Here is a 14445-nt window from a genome sequence, read left to right as displayed (position 1 = left end):
TACAAGACCACCCTACCTGCCTCCTGAGAAACCTGTATCTAGGTCAAGAAGCAACAGTTAGAACCAGACATGGAACAATGGACTGGTTCCAAATTGGGAAAGGAGTATGTCAAGGCTGTATACTGTCACCCTGCTTATTTAACTTTAATGCAGAGTACATCTTTCGAAATGCCAGGCTGGACAAATTACAACCTGGAATCAAGACTGCCAGGAGAAATAGCAGTGACCTCAGATATCCAGATGACACCACCCTTATGGCAGAAAGTGAAGAAGAATTAAAGAGCCTCTTGATGAAAGTGAAAGAGGAGAGTGAAAAAGCTGGCTTAAAACTCAACATTCAAAAAACTAAGATCATGGCATCCGGTCCCATCACTTCATGGCAGATAGATGGGGAAACAATGGCAACAGTGACAGACTTTATTTTCTTGGCTCCAAAATCACTGCAGATGGTGACTGCAGCCATGAAATTAAAAGATGCTTGTTCCTTGTAAGAAAAGCTATGACAAACCGAGTCAGCATATTATAAAGCAGAGACGTTACTTTGCCAACAAAGGTCCATCTAGTCAAAGCTATGGCTTTTTCAGTAGTCATGTATGGATGTGAGAGTTGGATCATAAAGAAGACTGAGCATCGAAGAAATGATGCTTTCAAATTGTGGTGTTGGAGAAGACTCTTGAGAGTCCCTTGAACTGCAAGGAGATCAAACCAGTCAATACTAAAGGAAATCAACCCTGAATATTCATTGGAAGGATTGATGTTGAAGCTGAAACTCCAATACTTTGGCCACCTGATACGAAGAGCTGACTCACTGGAGAAGACCCTGATGCTGGGAAAAACCAAGGGAAGGAGGAGAAGGGGATGACAGAGGATGAGATGGTTGCACAGCATCACTGACTGAATGGACATGAGTTTGAGCAAATTCCAGGAGATGGTGAAGGACAGGGAAGCATGGCATGCTGCAGTCCACCAGATTGCAAAGAGTCACACATTGACTGAGTGACTGAACACCACCATCACCTATAGACCTATAAACCAAAAGTGGTGACTTTTACTTTATATAAAGTTCATCTCAATAAACCTGAAAAAAAGTTCCTTCAAGCTGTGCCCTTTTGCAGTCAACTTTCTCCCCATCACACATATATTGTCCTGGCTCCAACCTGTCCAATGATCTGCTCTCAGTACAGATTTGTACTGACTAGCGTTCTTGAGTATCATCTATGTTACTATAGTTACCAGGAGTTCGTTGCTTTTTATTGATAAGTAGTATTTCACTGTACGGACATACCACAATTTGTTCATCCATTCAAATGTTGATAGACATGTGGGTTGTTTCCAATTTTGGAGTATTAAAAGTTCAGCAGCTTGCACTGTTTACAACAGCTAGGACATGGAAGCAACCTGCCGATGTCCATCAGCAGATGAATGGATAAGAAAGCTGTGGTACATAAACACAGTGGAATATTATTCAGCTATTAAAAAGAATGCATTTGAATCAGTTCTAATAAGGTGGATGAAACTGAAGCCTATTATACAGAGTGAAGTAAGTCAGAAAAACACCAATACAGTATACTAACGCATATATATGGAATTTAGAAAGATGGTAACGATGACCCTATATGCAAGACAGTAAAAGAGACACAGATATAAAGAACAGACTTTTGGACTCTGTGGGAGAAGGCGAGGGTGGGATGATTTGAGAGAATAGCATTGAAACATGTTTATTACCATACGTGAAATAGATCACCAGTCCAAGTTCAATGCATGAAACAGGGCACTCAAAGCCGGTGCACTGGGACAACCCAGAGGGATGGGATGGGGAGGGAGGTGGGAGGGGGTTCAGGATGGGGGACACATGTACACCCACGGCTGATTCACGTCAATGTATGGCAAAAACCACTATAATATTATAAAGTAATGAGCCTCCAATTAAAATAAATAAGTAAATTAAAAAAAAAAGTTCAGCTGCTTTCCACTATGCAAAACAGTATGGAGTTTCTTCAGAAAACTAAAAATAAAGAGTTATCATATGATCCAGCAATCCCATTCCTGGGCATATATCGGGACAAACTATAATTCAAAAAGATACATACACCCTATGTTCACAGCAGCACTATTCACAATAGCCAAGACATGGAAATAACCTTAATATCCATAAATGGGATGAACAGATAAAGAAGATGTGGTATGTCTACACAATAGAATACTGCTCAGCCATAAAAACGAATGAAATAATGCCATTTGCAGCAATATGGATACAAGTAGAGATTATCATATTAAGTGAAGTAAGAAATATCAATAACCTCAGATATGCAGATGACACCACCCTTATGGCAGAAAGTGAAGAAGAACTAAAGAGCCTCTTGATGAAAGTAAAAGAGGAGAGTGAAAAAGTTGGCTTAAAGCTCAACATTCAAAAACTAAGATCACAGCATCTGGTCCCATCACTTCATGGGAAATAGATAGGAAAACAGTGGAAACAGTGTCAGACTTTATTTTCTTGGGCTCCAAAATCACTGCTGATGGTGATTGCAGCCATGAAATTAAAAGACACTTACTCCTTGGAAGGAAGGTTATGGCCAACCTAAATAGCATATTTAAAAGCAGAGACATTACTTTGCCAACAAAGGTAGGTCTAGTCAAGGCTATGGTTTTTCCAGTGGTCATGTATGGATGTGAGAGTTGGACGGTGAAGAAAGCTGAGCGCCGCAGAATTGATGCTTTTGAACTGTGGTGTTGGAGAAGACTCTTGAGAGTCCCTTGGACTGCAAGGAGATCCAATCAATCCATCCTAAAGGAGATCAGTCCTGGGTGTTTATTGGAAGGACTGATGTTGAAGCTGAAACTCCAATACTTTGGCCACCTCATGCGAAGAGTTGCCTCATTGGAAAAGACCCTAATGCTGGGAAGGACTGGGGGCCGGAGGAGAAGGGGACGACAGAGGATGAGATGGTTGGATGGCATCACTGACTCGATGGACATGGGTTTGCGTAAACTCTGGGAGTTGGTGATGGACAGGGAGGTCTGGCGTGCTGCAATTCATGGGGTCACAAAGAGTCGGACACGACTGAGTGACTGAACTGAACTGAAGTAAGTCAGAAAGAGAAAGACAAATATCATATGATATCACTTATATGTGTAATCTAAAATATAGCACAAATGAACATATCTACTTAACAGAAACAGACTCACAGACATACAGAACAGACTTATGAGGGGGAGAAGGGTAAGAGAGGAATGAACTTGGAGTTTGGGGTTAGTATTAATAGATGCAAACTATTACGTTTAGAATGGATAAACAGTAAGGTCCTGCTGTATAACACAGGGAACTATATGCAATCTCCTGAGATAAACCATAATGGAAAAGAACATATAAAAAAGAAGAATGTATATATGTGTATAACCGAGTCACTTTGCTGTACAGCAGAAACAACATAGAACAACATTGTAAATCAACTACAGTTCAGTAAAAGAGCAAATAAAGTTGCTCTGCAAAGCTATTTTTCTTTCTCTTATGTAAATTTGATTTTCTGAAAATTTAATATCCATAATAACTACACAAGGAAAGTATTATCCTCATTCTGCAGATGAGAAAACCAAATTCAGACTAAGTAATCAACATATTACAGTATATATGGAAGCCAGGATTTTAGTCCTGGTCTATTTGATGCCAAAGCCCAAATTCTTTCTATCATTTTTACCCTGACTGGTACTGAAAAACAGAACTTACAGTTGCCAAGGGGGAGAAGGGTGGGACTATGCTAACGCCTTTGACTATGTGGATCATAACAAACCTGTCTCCTGAGAAACGGGTCAAGAAGCAAAAGTTAGAATCCTGTATGGAACAACTGACTGGTTCAGGATTGAGAAAGGAGTATGACAGGGCTGTCGATTGTCACCCTGTTTATTTAACTTATACGCAGAACACATCATGTGAAATACTGGGCTGGATGAGTTACAAGTTAGAATCAAGATTGCTGCGATAAATATCAACAACCTCAGATATCCGGATGATACCACTCTAATGGCAAAAAGCAAAGAGGAACTAAGAGGCTCTTGATGAGGGTGAAGGAGGAGAGTGAAAAAGCCAGTCCCATCTCTTCATGCAAATAAAAAGGGAAAAGGTGGAATAAGCCCTCTTCTTGGGCTCTAAAACCACTGCGGATGGTGACTGCAGCCATGAAATTAGAAGACTATTGTTTCTTGGCAGGAAAGTTATGACAAACCTAGACAGTGTGTTAAAAACCAAAGACACCACTTTGTGGACAAAGGTCCATATAGTCCCACGTTTGGTCTTTCCAGTAGTCATGTACAGATATGAGAGCTGGACAATAAAGAAGGCAGTGTTAGAGTGTTAGTCGCTCAGTCGTCTCTGACTCTTTGCAACCCCATGGACTGTAGCCTGTCAGGTTCCCCTCTCCATGGAATTTTCCAGGCAAGAATACTGGAATGGGTTGCCATTTCCTTCCCCAAAGAATTGATGCTTTTGAACTGTGGTGCTGGATTAGACTTTTGAGAGTCCCCTGGAAAGCAAGGAGATCAAACCAGTCAATCTTAAACAAAATCAACACTGAATACTCCTTGGAAGGACTGATGCTGAAGCTGAAGCTCCAATACTTTGGCAACCTAAAATGAACAGCTGACTCATCGGAAAAGACCCAGATGCTGGGAAAGACTGAAGGAAGGAGGAGAAGGGGACGACAGAGAATGAGATGGTTGGATGACATCACCAATTCAATGGACATGAACTTGGGCAAACTCCGGGAGATGGTGAGGGACAGGGAAGCCTGACGTGCCACAGTCCATGGGGGGTTAAGAGTTGGACATGACTTCGGGACTGAATAACAACTTCCTAACTTGAATGTAAGCTCATGGAAGCAGGGATTTGGATGGGTTTTTTTCACTGCTGAATCCCTAGTGCCCAGCCTACAACCAGAGCTCAGTAAATCCTGAGTGAATGAAAGAAAAATTCTCCAACTACCTAACACCACTCCTTTTCTCTCCTACTTACTAAAATAATAGCATAGTGTATGTGGACAGTTAAAGGAATAATCCTCAATTATTTTCAAATTTTAATGGCTGTTGTAAACTGATTGAGACAGTTAATTATGTCAAGCTGTGATTGAGATCCATCATTTCTGAGCCTTTCCACTCTGAGTCCAAGTTCTCAATAAGGAGGCTCAGGTCTGGGCCATAGAGTTACCGCAAGAAGTTCACACACCTCAATGTGTAAGTTGAACACTGGTAAATGTCTCATACTAATACGTATTCTTATTTCTCAAACAACATGCAGATATGGTTGATTCAAAAACACAACTTTCTGAATGAATTTTCAATTCATTCAGTTCAAAAGCTATGAATTTTCAACAGCTTTTGGTAGTTATATATTTTGTCAACCAATGGATATTAGAAGTACAACTACTTGTGTGTGAAGTTTCACAAAGTTTTTTTAAAAATTAAAAAAAGCACCTGACACTTGAGGAGACTGGGAAGCAATACTTGACCACATGACTAAAATCGAAAGCATTTCTCTCCCTCCCCTTTTTCAAGTATGCTATTTTCATGAATACTATAATTCTCTACTAGTAAAGAATTTTTTGGAGGGAAGGACAGTCCATTGGACTATAAGACTGAGGATTTCAAAGCTGGTGAGAAGTGTAATAAAACCTGGAAGGGTGAATGTGGTTGTGTATCTTGTTTAGATGTACATATTGTTCTCAGGTCTGTGTTCTCATGTCTCATGTCTATGTCCTCATGTCTCACGTCTATGTTCTTATGTCTATCCAGTTTGCATTTCCTACATCAGCAATATCAGTTCAGGCACTAAACAAAAACAATGTTACAACTAAAGCTTAAAAAAGGTATTGTATTTTCTAACCTACTATACTGCTGTAGAATGCTCTAAATTTTGTTAATTCCTTGGTTATCATGGCATTTTCTCAGCTTTCCTGAAGATGGCAGTTATTCTCAAGAACTTTTATAAAAAGTATACACAGAAGAGTACTTTCCTCTAACTATAAAAATCAAGTTTATTATCTTGGATGTCATCCATTAGAAGCGTAGAAGAAAGCTTACCATGGGAATTTCAACTCAGTGCAGAGCCTCAGCGGCAATCCCTCCAAAGTGGTTCTCAGACTGCTGAAGCTGTCATTTTGTTCTTTCAATCTTCCTCCTTATTTCTACTCTCTAAAAGTGTTGTGATAAATACAATTTAGAGTTTAAGAGAATTCAATTTATTTTGAGAATGTTATGCAAGCCCTGATGATGATAAGTTAGGCTAGGCTGGGAGAAATAAGGTTGGTCATCTTTTAAAATTCAGGTTAGAATTCCTAAGGGTTTCCTTGGATAATAAAGGGGCTGCTTGAGTTGAGTAAGAATCCCCTGCTTGAGCAGAGTAAAGTGGAGGTGAATCTGGGGAATTATTTAATCAGAATACTTTAATCTCAAAAACTGACCAAGGTCAGCTAGCAAAGACCTCAGTCAAGGAGGAAGAAACCAGCCACAATGATCACAACAGATTGCACTTGACTTTCATGGCCTTCCTCTCACCCTTTCTCCTCCTTTCCTTGCCTCTCTTTCTGAATGACAAGTGTCAAAAATAGAGTTATATGTGCTCAGCACAATACTTGGCATTCGGTGGTTATATTTTCCTGGAAGCCTGGTATGGATGGGAAACTACCTATGAATATATGCATTACATGGCTAAGAGTGCAACAGTACAGGCATTGGCATACTGGAGACATTTTTAGTACAGTATCAAATCTGAAATATTATAACCTTTCCAGTTTTTTTTGCCTCATTAACATACTTGACCAGGCAAGCTTAGTAAAGCCACCAGATCTTCTCTAAGATTTCTCACCTAACTTGAACGCAGAAGCCACTTGACTGCTATGTCAATACAATGTCCCTGGGCCACTGTATGGCAGCACAGGATGGTGGGCCTGACCTCCGAGTGGGGAGCTGAGAGAAGCATGGAATGCTTGTGGGCACCTTCTCATCGTCTCCAAACTGCTTAGTTTAAAAATGAGGAAACTGAGGTACAAGGTGATTATTACAGGCCTCACATATTTTTATGACCAGAACCACAACAAGAGCCCAGGTCTGGCTCCCAAACTTAGGGCTTGCTTTCAGACAGCTGCTCCAAATGTACAGCATTGGCTTCTGAAAGTAAATTTGACTTGGAGAACATGGAGAGCAACCCTCGGGCGTATTTAGTGACTAGCTGTTAAAGTGGCATGAAATGGGGATCTGTCACATTCTGATTTGGAGAAGGCAATGGCACCCCACTCCAGTACTCTTGCCTGGAAAATCCCATGGACGGAGGAGCCTGGTAGGCTACAGCCCATGGGGTCGCTAAGAGTCGGACACAACTGAGTGACTTCATTTTCACTTTTCCCTTTCATGCACTGGAGAAGGAAATGGCAACCCACTCCAGTATTCTTGCCTGAAGACTCCCAGGGATGGCAGAGCCTGGTTGGCTGCCGTCTATGGGGTCGCACAGAGTAGGACACGACTGAAGCGACTTAGCAGCAGCAGCAGTAGCAGCACATTCTGATTTAAGGGTGCGGCACCCAAATCCAAAATACTTTCCAACTGCTGTAAAAATTCAATCCTTTTACACTATTCCTTTTCTATTTTGCTATACAATTAATCATGAGTACCCTGAAATGCTAACAATGTGCACAAAGTGGGGCAGGGAGTAGGAGAAAGTAATGACAACCTTTTGGAAAGCAAGGTTTAAACAATGTAAACAGCCTAAAAAAACTTTCATTTTCAATATTATATTTTGCAAATTCACAGTTTTTCTAATACAACTGAAAATGGAGAGTCTTATTCTGAAGAAGCAGGTTTTGGTGCTGAAGAAGCAGGTTTTGGTGTCCTCTGATACCTGCCTTTACCATTAGCTGACCCTCCCTGGCTCAGTCAGCTGTTCTGCTTTCCATAGCTGCAGTTTCCTCACTCCTGCTGCCCAAAGGCCTTTGGCCAAGCTGGTCATGCTCCCATCTATGCTTTCTCCTCTCAGCTTCTCTTTCCTCAACTATTTCCAACTATACTATTTGACTCATTTTCCTTGTTGCATTTTTTGTGTGTCATAAATTTGAGTAGAAGAGTGGCATTCAACCCCTAAATAAATCTAAAGAATTATTAGGGTAAAGTGAATCACCAAACAATCTCTCTTATCTTCTTTAGTCAGCTACTCAATTTTTAGTGTCTCCTTAGGGCACATCCTTTGGTAAATGGCTGCCCTTCTCCATGAAGATACTGCTCTAGCAATGAGTCAGGCCCCTAAAATCCAGAATGTGTGTGCTGAAAAGACTTTAGGCATCATCTAGTCTATCCCAAATCCCTCATTACGCATCAATATACTGAGCCTAAAAGAAGGAAGGTTTTTGTCTAAGACCCTTTGGAGGCAATTTCTCATCTGCAATAGTTTAACATGTTATCTTTTATTTCCAATTACAGTCTATTTGTTACCACCTGAGTTACTCCTTTACCAACTATTTTTTTTTTAAAGATAGTAATTAATGCCCTCAGGTGACGATACACTTCCTTCAGAGAGCAGTTTTCTTTTTTATTACTGTAATTTCAACCTCCAAATTATACATGCATTACTAATTACATAGTATGAATAAATAACAGCTCTCCATAAATCTACATAATGGAGAAAAAGCTCTGAGATCATAAGTGGCTTAGTTAGAGGAGTATGGGCCTTAATCCCAGTTCTGCTTCTAATTAGCTATGACCCTTTGAGGAAGTCACTTCAGGTCATTTTTTTCATGTGGAAGCTAAAGAGGATGGGCAAGATCCATGGTTCTCAACCTTCCCTGGAGTCCTTCAAGTGCTGAAATAGGGTCCAAAGATCTAATGAAAATGGGTTTGCTTCCTCCGGACAAAGCTGCAGAACTAAAACACTGAGTTTGCTTTGGGGCCACACTGAGTATTTTGCGCTGATCAGAAGCTCTGCCATATATCCTAACACACACCTTTAGCTAAAACGGACAAATTACTTTTAAATGGTTTATTTGAAAGACAACATTTTTAAAAAATTGGCCCAATAAGGAAAGAGTGAAAAGAACAAAGCTTTTCAAAGCACAAAGGTGGGAATAGAAGGAGGAGAAAGTTGGTTTTGTATAAAGAAAGAAAAATCAGTTCATATAAATATGAAATTAGATTTCACTCCAAGGAACTGTCCTTTCTTTATTTATGTGCTGACCCTGAAAGTGTCCAGAAGCAAAGCGCTCACTCTACGTCAAATCTTAGACCTTATAAATAGCAACTAATCAAACACAGAGAAGGCACTTAAGAGTTGAAATACTTATAAACTGTTTTTTTCTTACATTCATATTAAGTCTCCAACTAGATTATACTGCACAGAGAATTTAAAGAGAGATAGAGAATTTAAAGAGAGGTCCTTCAAGGACTTTAAATCTCTTGGTACAAAATACAATAGTTCATTCAGCCATGTTCAACCGATACACTTAAAAGGGCGTTAGCAGGGATTACATTTCATTTCCAATCTACGGGGACTGAAATTCGAAGGCACCACCAACTGCTACCTCAGAGTCTCACTGCGTTGAACTAGCAGAGAGGCTGTAGGCCGGCAAAGGGCCCTGCCCAAAAGATGCCAGTTCTAATCCAACTGGCCCCAGAGCAATTTCCTTCCCCCAGCTGGTACTGTGCATGTAACTGATGCTTCATGAAGGTTAGTTGAGTGGAACTGCAAAAATCTCTACCATGGACCATTTTATATTATATAGAGAACTTAAAGATGTGTCCTTGCATGCAAGAAAACTGAAATCCAATTATGTAAAATATAGGAAGTTTGGTGGAAGGAAAAGAGTTAACACTTCTAGGTTGTTATTCTGAGCCAAATGAACTGCAGTAGTTATCTAAGAAAAGCCTAGCAGGGTAAGTTAAATATTTCCAATTGATAAAGAGAAAACTGGGCTCAAAGCAGGCATGTGATTTGTTCAAGAGCATACAATTAGTATGTGGAGAAACCCAGATTCCAACGTGAATCTGCAAAGTCCATGCTGTTTGCAGTATGCAACACCTCCACATCAAAGCAGCCAGGAGTCGGTCTAAGTTTCACTTCTGTCACTAAGTTGTTGTATATCACTTAGGCAGGACACTTTTCTTTAGTCTTTCCAATTGCACGAAAGGGGTGGCAGGTAGGGAGGGAGGGATGACCCAGGTCAGTGGTGTTCCTGTTTCTGTTTTGTAGGGTGGCTTTCAGAATTGGGCCTAGGCTGTTTTGAATAAAGGTATTTCGTTTTCTGGTTCTTTGAAATTGTTTGGGAGGGAGTGGTGTCTGTGGTTATGTATGGAAATGTACCTACCCACTCAAGGAAATGGGAGCAGAACAGTTGTGTGGGCTGCAAATTCCCTCCTGTTAAATGAAGGCTGAGAACCTGATCCTGTTGGGGGATTTGCTGAAAGTTAAGCGATACTCACTTACGGATTCGTATTTCCCTCCTAACTTGGAGCTCTGTACCCACCTAGGGTTCAGGGTGCTCACGGTTTAAGAGAAACGGATAGTGTTTGTGTCCTGCATTGCTTAAGCGGCCTGCAGGGGCTAGTCTGTAAAGAGAGGAACTTAAAAGAGGACAGTGTAAAATACGCGAGCTCAAACAGCCAGGGGGCTCGGATATCACTTGCTCCGGACGGGCAGCTGAGGCCGGCCGCGCCGGTACCGGGAACCACTTCCTGGTCAGCACCACCCGCCCCTTGTCCACACCCCCCGCGCGGTATTTGCCTCTCTGGACTGAGCTTCCCGGGCGGCAGAGGTCCGTCCGACTCCGGGGTGAACGCCCAGACGGTCCCATCAGAGATTTAAAACACAACGCTCTGGAACTCCAACTCCCTTGGCGCCCAGCCTGCTTTGCTGAAGTGGGGACCGGGACATTCTCTGCGGCTGCAGGGAAGAGGCCCCAGCCCGTTGGAGTCCCATTCGGGTCACTGTCCCGCTAGTAACACAGGTGTGCCGCGCCCGCCCCAAACCTCGTCAGACCTCGCCTGGCACCTGTCGTTCCCGCAGCCGGCAGGACCTGCGCTCACCTCGTCCTGAGGGCCCGCGGCCCGTCTCCGCGCCTCTGGGCCCGGCTCCCGCCGCCCTCTCCTCCACCGCCACTGCCGCGGCAACCGCCCACTTTCGGTTTCCCCGCACCGCCTGAGGCGCCGCCGCGGCTTGGGAAATCACCTCAAGACCCCGCCCCGCCCTGCTCGGCCCCGCCCCGCTCCGCCCCGCCCCGAGTGCAGCCGGCCTCGGCTCTGCGCACGCGCGGGCGCCCTGGCCGCGTCAGCCCACGCCGGCGTCCGCGCGTGGGAAGGGAAACCGACGCCGCCTAGCGGTTTCTGCGCGTGCCCACGCACGGGCCGACGGAAAAAGAAGACGGCGAGGGCGCTGGGCGGGGACGCTTCCTCGTGGATCATGCAAGGACTGGCTGGCTAGGAGGGCTCTGACCCAGCCAATCTTAGCATTTACGCGCTCCGGCTATTGCGTTCCCTCGTCATAAGTTTCATTCAAGTCTTGCTCATTCTTTTCTTCAATTCTAGAGCACTTCCTTTTTATTCTCCTAGACACCCACCTGGCCCATTCATTTCTTTCAGGCGTCATACTGGGAGAAGGGTGGCCACTCTCTCAAAAATGTCAGTCTCCTTCTCTGACAGTCCCGGTTAACCTTCTCAGCTTTTTCTCTCCTTGGCACTGTCTAGCACACTAATATGTGTTTTACTTTTCTGTTTACTCCTCCTCAAATTAAAGCTCTATGAGCTCTGGGATCTTCGTTTTATTCCCTAATCCCTGGTACACAATAGGCTGATTTAAACATTTGTCAGATTCATTCATTCATTATAAAATTATTGAACACCTACTATTTATTCACTTGTTTCTTCTATACATTAATTCTACCAACGATTATTGGGCATATTGGTTTGTGTCCCTTAAATCAACATTGCACATTTCTCTACATTCACTCTATATGCATTTACAGAAGGCCTGCTCTCTATTCAAACAGTATTTTTCACAGCTTTATTGAGGAATAATTGACATAAACTGCACATGTTTAAAAATATACTATATGTTTTGATATATGTATACAGCTCTCAAACTATCACTCCATAAAAATAATGAACATATCCATGATCCCAAAAGAGTTTCCCCATGTACTTTTATAATCGTCAACTTATGTGCCTCACTGTCCTTTGCCCTTCCAACTGCTGGTTTGCTTTCTGTTGCTATAGATTAGTTTGCTTTTTCTAGAATTTTATATAAATGGAATCGTACAATGTGGGAGGGGGTGTCTTTTTCAGGGGGTGGAGTGGGGCAGTATCCAGCTTCTTTCACTCAGCATAAGCATGTTAAGATTCATCCATGTTGTTGTGTGCACCAATATTTCATGTCTTTTTATTCCTGAGTAGTATTTCCTTGTGTGGATCTACTAAACATAACATAGTGTTAGTCGCTCAGTTGTGTCTGACTCTTTGTAATCCCATGGACAGTAGCCCACCAGGCTCCTCATGGAATTCTCCAGACAAGAATACTGGAGTGGGTTGCCATTCCCTTCTCCAGGGGATCTTCCTTTCAACACAGGGATCGAAACCAGGTCTCCTGCACTGAAGACAGATTCTTTACCAACTGAGCCAGTATGACCAAGCAATTCCATTCCCAGAGTTTATCTAAGGAAAATGAAAGCATATGTCCACACAATGACTTGAACAAGAATATTCATAACATACATACATAACATACAAACATATTCTTGTTTGTAATAGCCAAAAAAAGAAAACAATACAAATGTCCATCAGTAGGTGAATGGACATTTGTACATATCTATGATACAACCAGTTTATACTGAACCACTGCTGTTAAGTAACAGATGTTTATGGAGGACTACTTGTTGTAAGGCATAAGCCTGTGCTTGAGGAGCTTCTGCTTTAGTGAAAGCGGGTAGTGGGCAATGAAGACGGAGACAGGAAGTAGATTATGGAAGGCCTGATAGATTATGGAAGGCTGATCAGGAGTTGGGGATTTTTCTCAAAGGCAATGAGGAACGTTCAAAGTCCCCTCTGAACAATGCTTGCTCTCTTTTATACTCCTACATCTAGTCCCTGACAAAGTCTGCCGAAATGTCTCTCCCTGGCACCTGTTTCTATCCCTGCTGCTGTATTTCAGTCTATTTCAGCTCGCTCTCTCTTCCTTCTTTCCCCTTCAGTCAGCTCCAAACACTGCAGTGGATTTAATAGATGTAATATACAACCAGACACCATTTGGACTCTGCAGTGCTCATAACATCTTCTGGCTCTACCCTTAAGATGGGAAAGATGAAAACAGCAGCTCCCAGTTGAAAGAGTGCCAGTTGGAGTAGGAAAAAAGGACAAACTCCAGAGTCCAATATGTAAAATAAATCATAAAATGATGTGCATTGACCCCAAGTCTGAGATCCTTTATCCTTGCAAAAAAGAATTCCATGTTTGAACTGTCCTATATATAAAGTAAATGCTCAGCAGATAGTTTTTTTTTTTAATCAGCCATGTTGATGAATAGTTTACATATAATAAATACTTTAAATTGCAGTTTGATGAATTTTGACAAATATATTTCATCATGTGTCTACCACCACAATCATTTATCAAACAAGTTCATCATTCCAAAAAAATTCCTCGTGGTCCTTTACAGTTAATTTCTTTCTCCTACCTCCAGGCCCTGGCAGCCACTGATATGATTTCTGTCACTACAGCTTTGTCTTTTCTAGAACATCATATAAACGGAATCATACAATTTGTAGTCTTTTTGGCTTCTTTCCCTTGGCATAATGCTTTTGAGAATCACCAGGTTGTAACATATCTCAGTAGTCTTTTCCTTTTTATGTCATCAGATGTATAGATGTGTCATAGTGTGTTTATCCATTTACATTTGATACACAATTGTGTTGTTTCCAATATGGCGCTGTTTTAAATAAAACTGCCGTACCAATTACATGCAGGTCTGTGTGATCATGTGCTTTTCCTGCATAAAGACTTGGGAATAGAATTGCTAGTTGTAGGATAAGTGTATGTCTGACTTTTTAAGAACTGTCAAATTGTTTTCTAAAGTGACTATATCATTGTGGGCTCCCCTTCTTCTAACTTACAGCCATGAATGAGAATTCCAGTTATTCCAAATCCTCTCCAATACTTGGAATTGTCAGTCTTTTTAATTTTAGCCATTTCAGTGGATGTGTAAAGATTCACACTGAGATTTTAATTTGCATTTCCCTATAACTAATGATGGGGCTTCCCAGGTGGCGAAGTGGTAAAAAATTCTAGTGGTGAAAAATCCGCCCACCATTGCAGGAGACATAAGAGACGCCAGTTCAATTCCTGGGTCAGTCAGGAAGATCCCCTGGAGAAAGGCAGGGCAACCCACGCCAGTATTCTTGCCTGGAGAATCCCATGGACAGAGAAGCC

At 42.0% G+C, this 14445-nt stretch overlaps 1 protein-coding gene across 7 annotated transcripts in view; it reads right to left on the bottom strand.

The window, feature by feature from the left end:
• Positions 1–11270, bottom strand: part of TDRD7 (tudor domain containing 7) — a 98146-nt gene extending 86876 nt beyond the window's left edge. For 3 of the 7 annotated variants that reach the window (XM_081511140.1, XM_081511170.1, XM_081511154.1), the window contains exon 1: positions 11056–11270. Coding sequence is in view for 3 of the 7 variants with exons in the window: in XM_081511131.1 (XP_081367257.1) it covers positions 6073–6075 (3 nt within the window). In the remaining 4 variants the exon portion in view is untranslated. The other 4 variants (XM_081511131.1, XM_081511132.1, XM_081511162.1 and 1 more) reach the window with 4 other exon arrangements.
• Positions 11271–14445: the final 3175 nt, after the last annotated feature.

The sequence above is a fragment of the Giraffa tippelskirchi genome, chromosome 1 (genome assembly GCF_054371585.1).
Source record: "Giraffa tippelskirchi isolate mGirTip1 chromosome 1, T2T-mGirTip1v1.2.pri, whole genome shotgun sequence".
Lineage (NCBI taxonomy): Eukaryota > Metazoa > Chordata > Mammalia > Artiodactyla > Giraffidae > Giraffa > Giraffa tippelskirchi.
The sequence above is the reverse complement of the archived record's forward strand: the minus strand, read 5'-3'. Positions and strand labels throughout refer to the sequence as shown.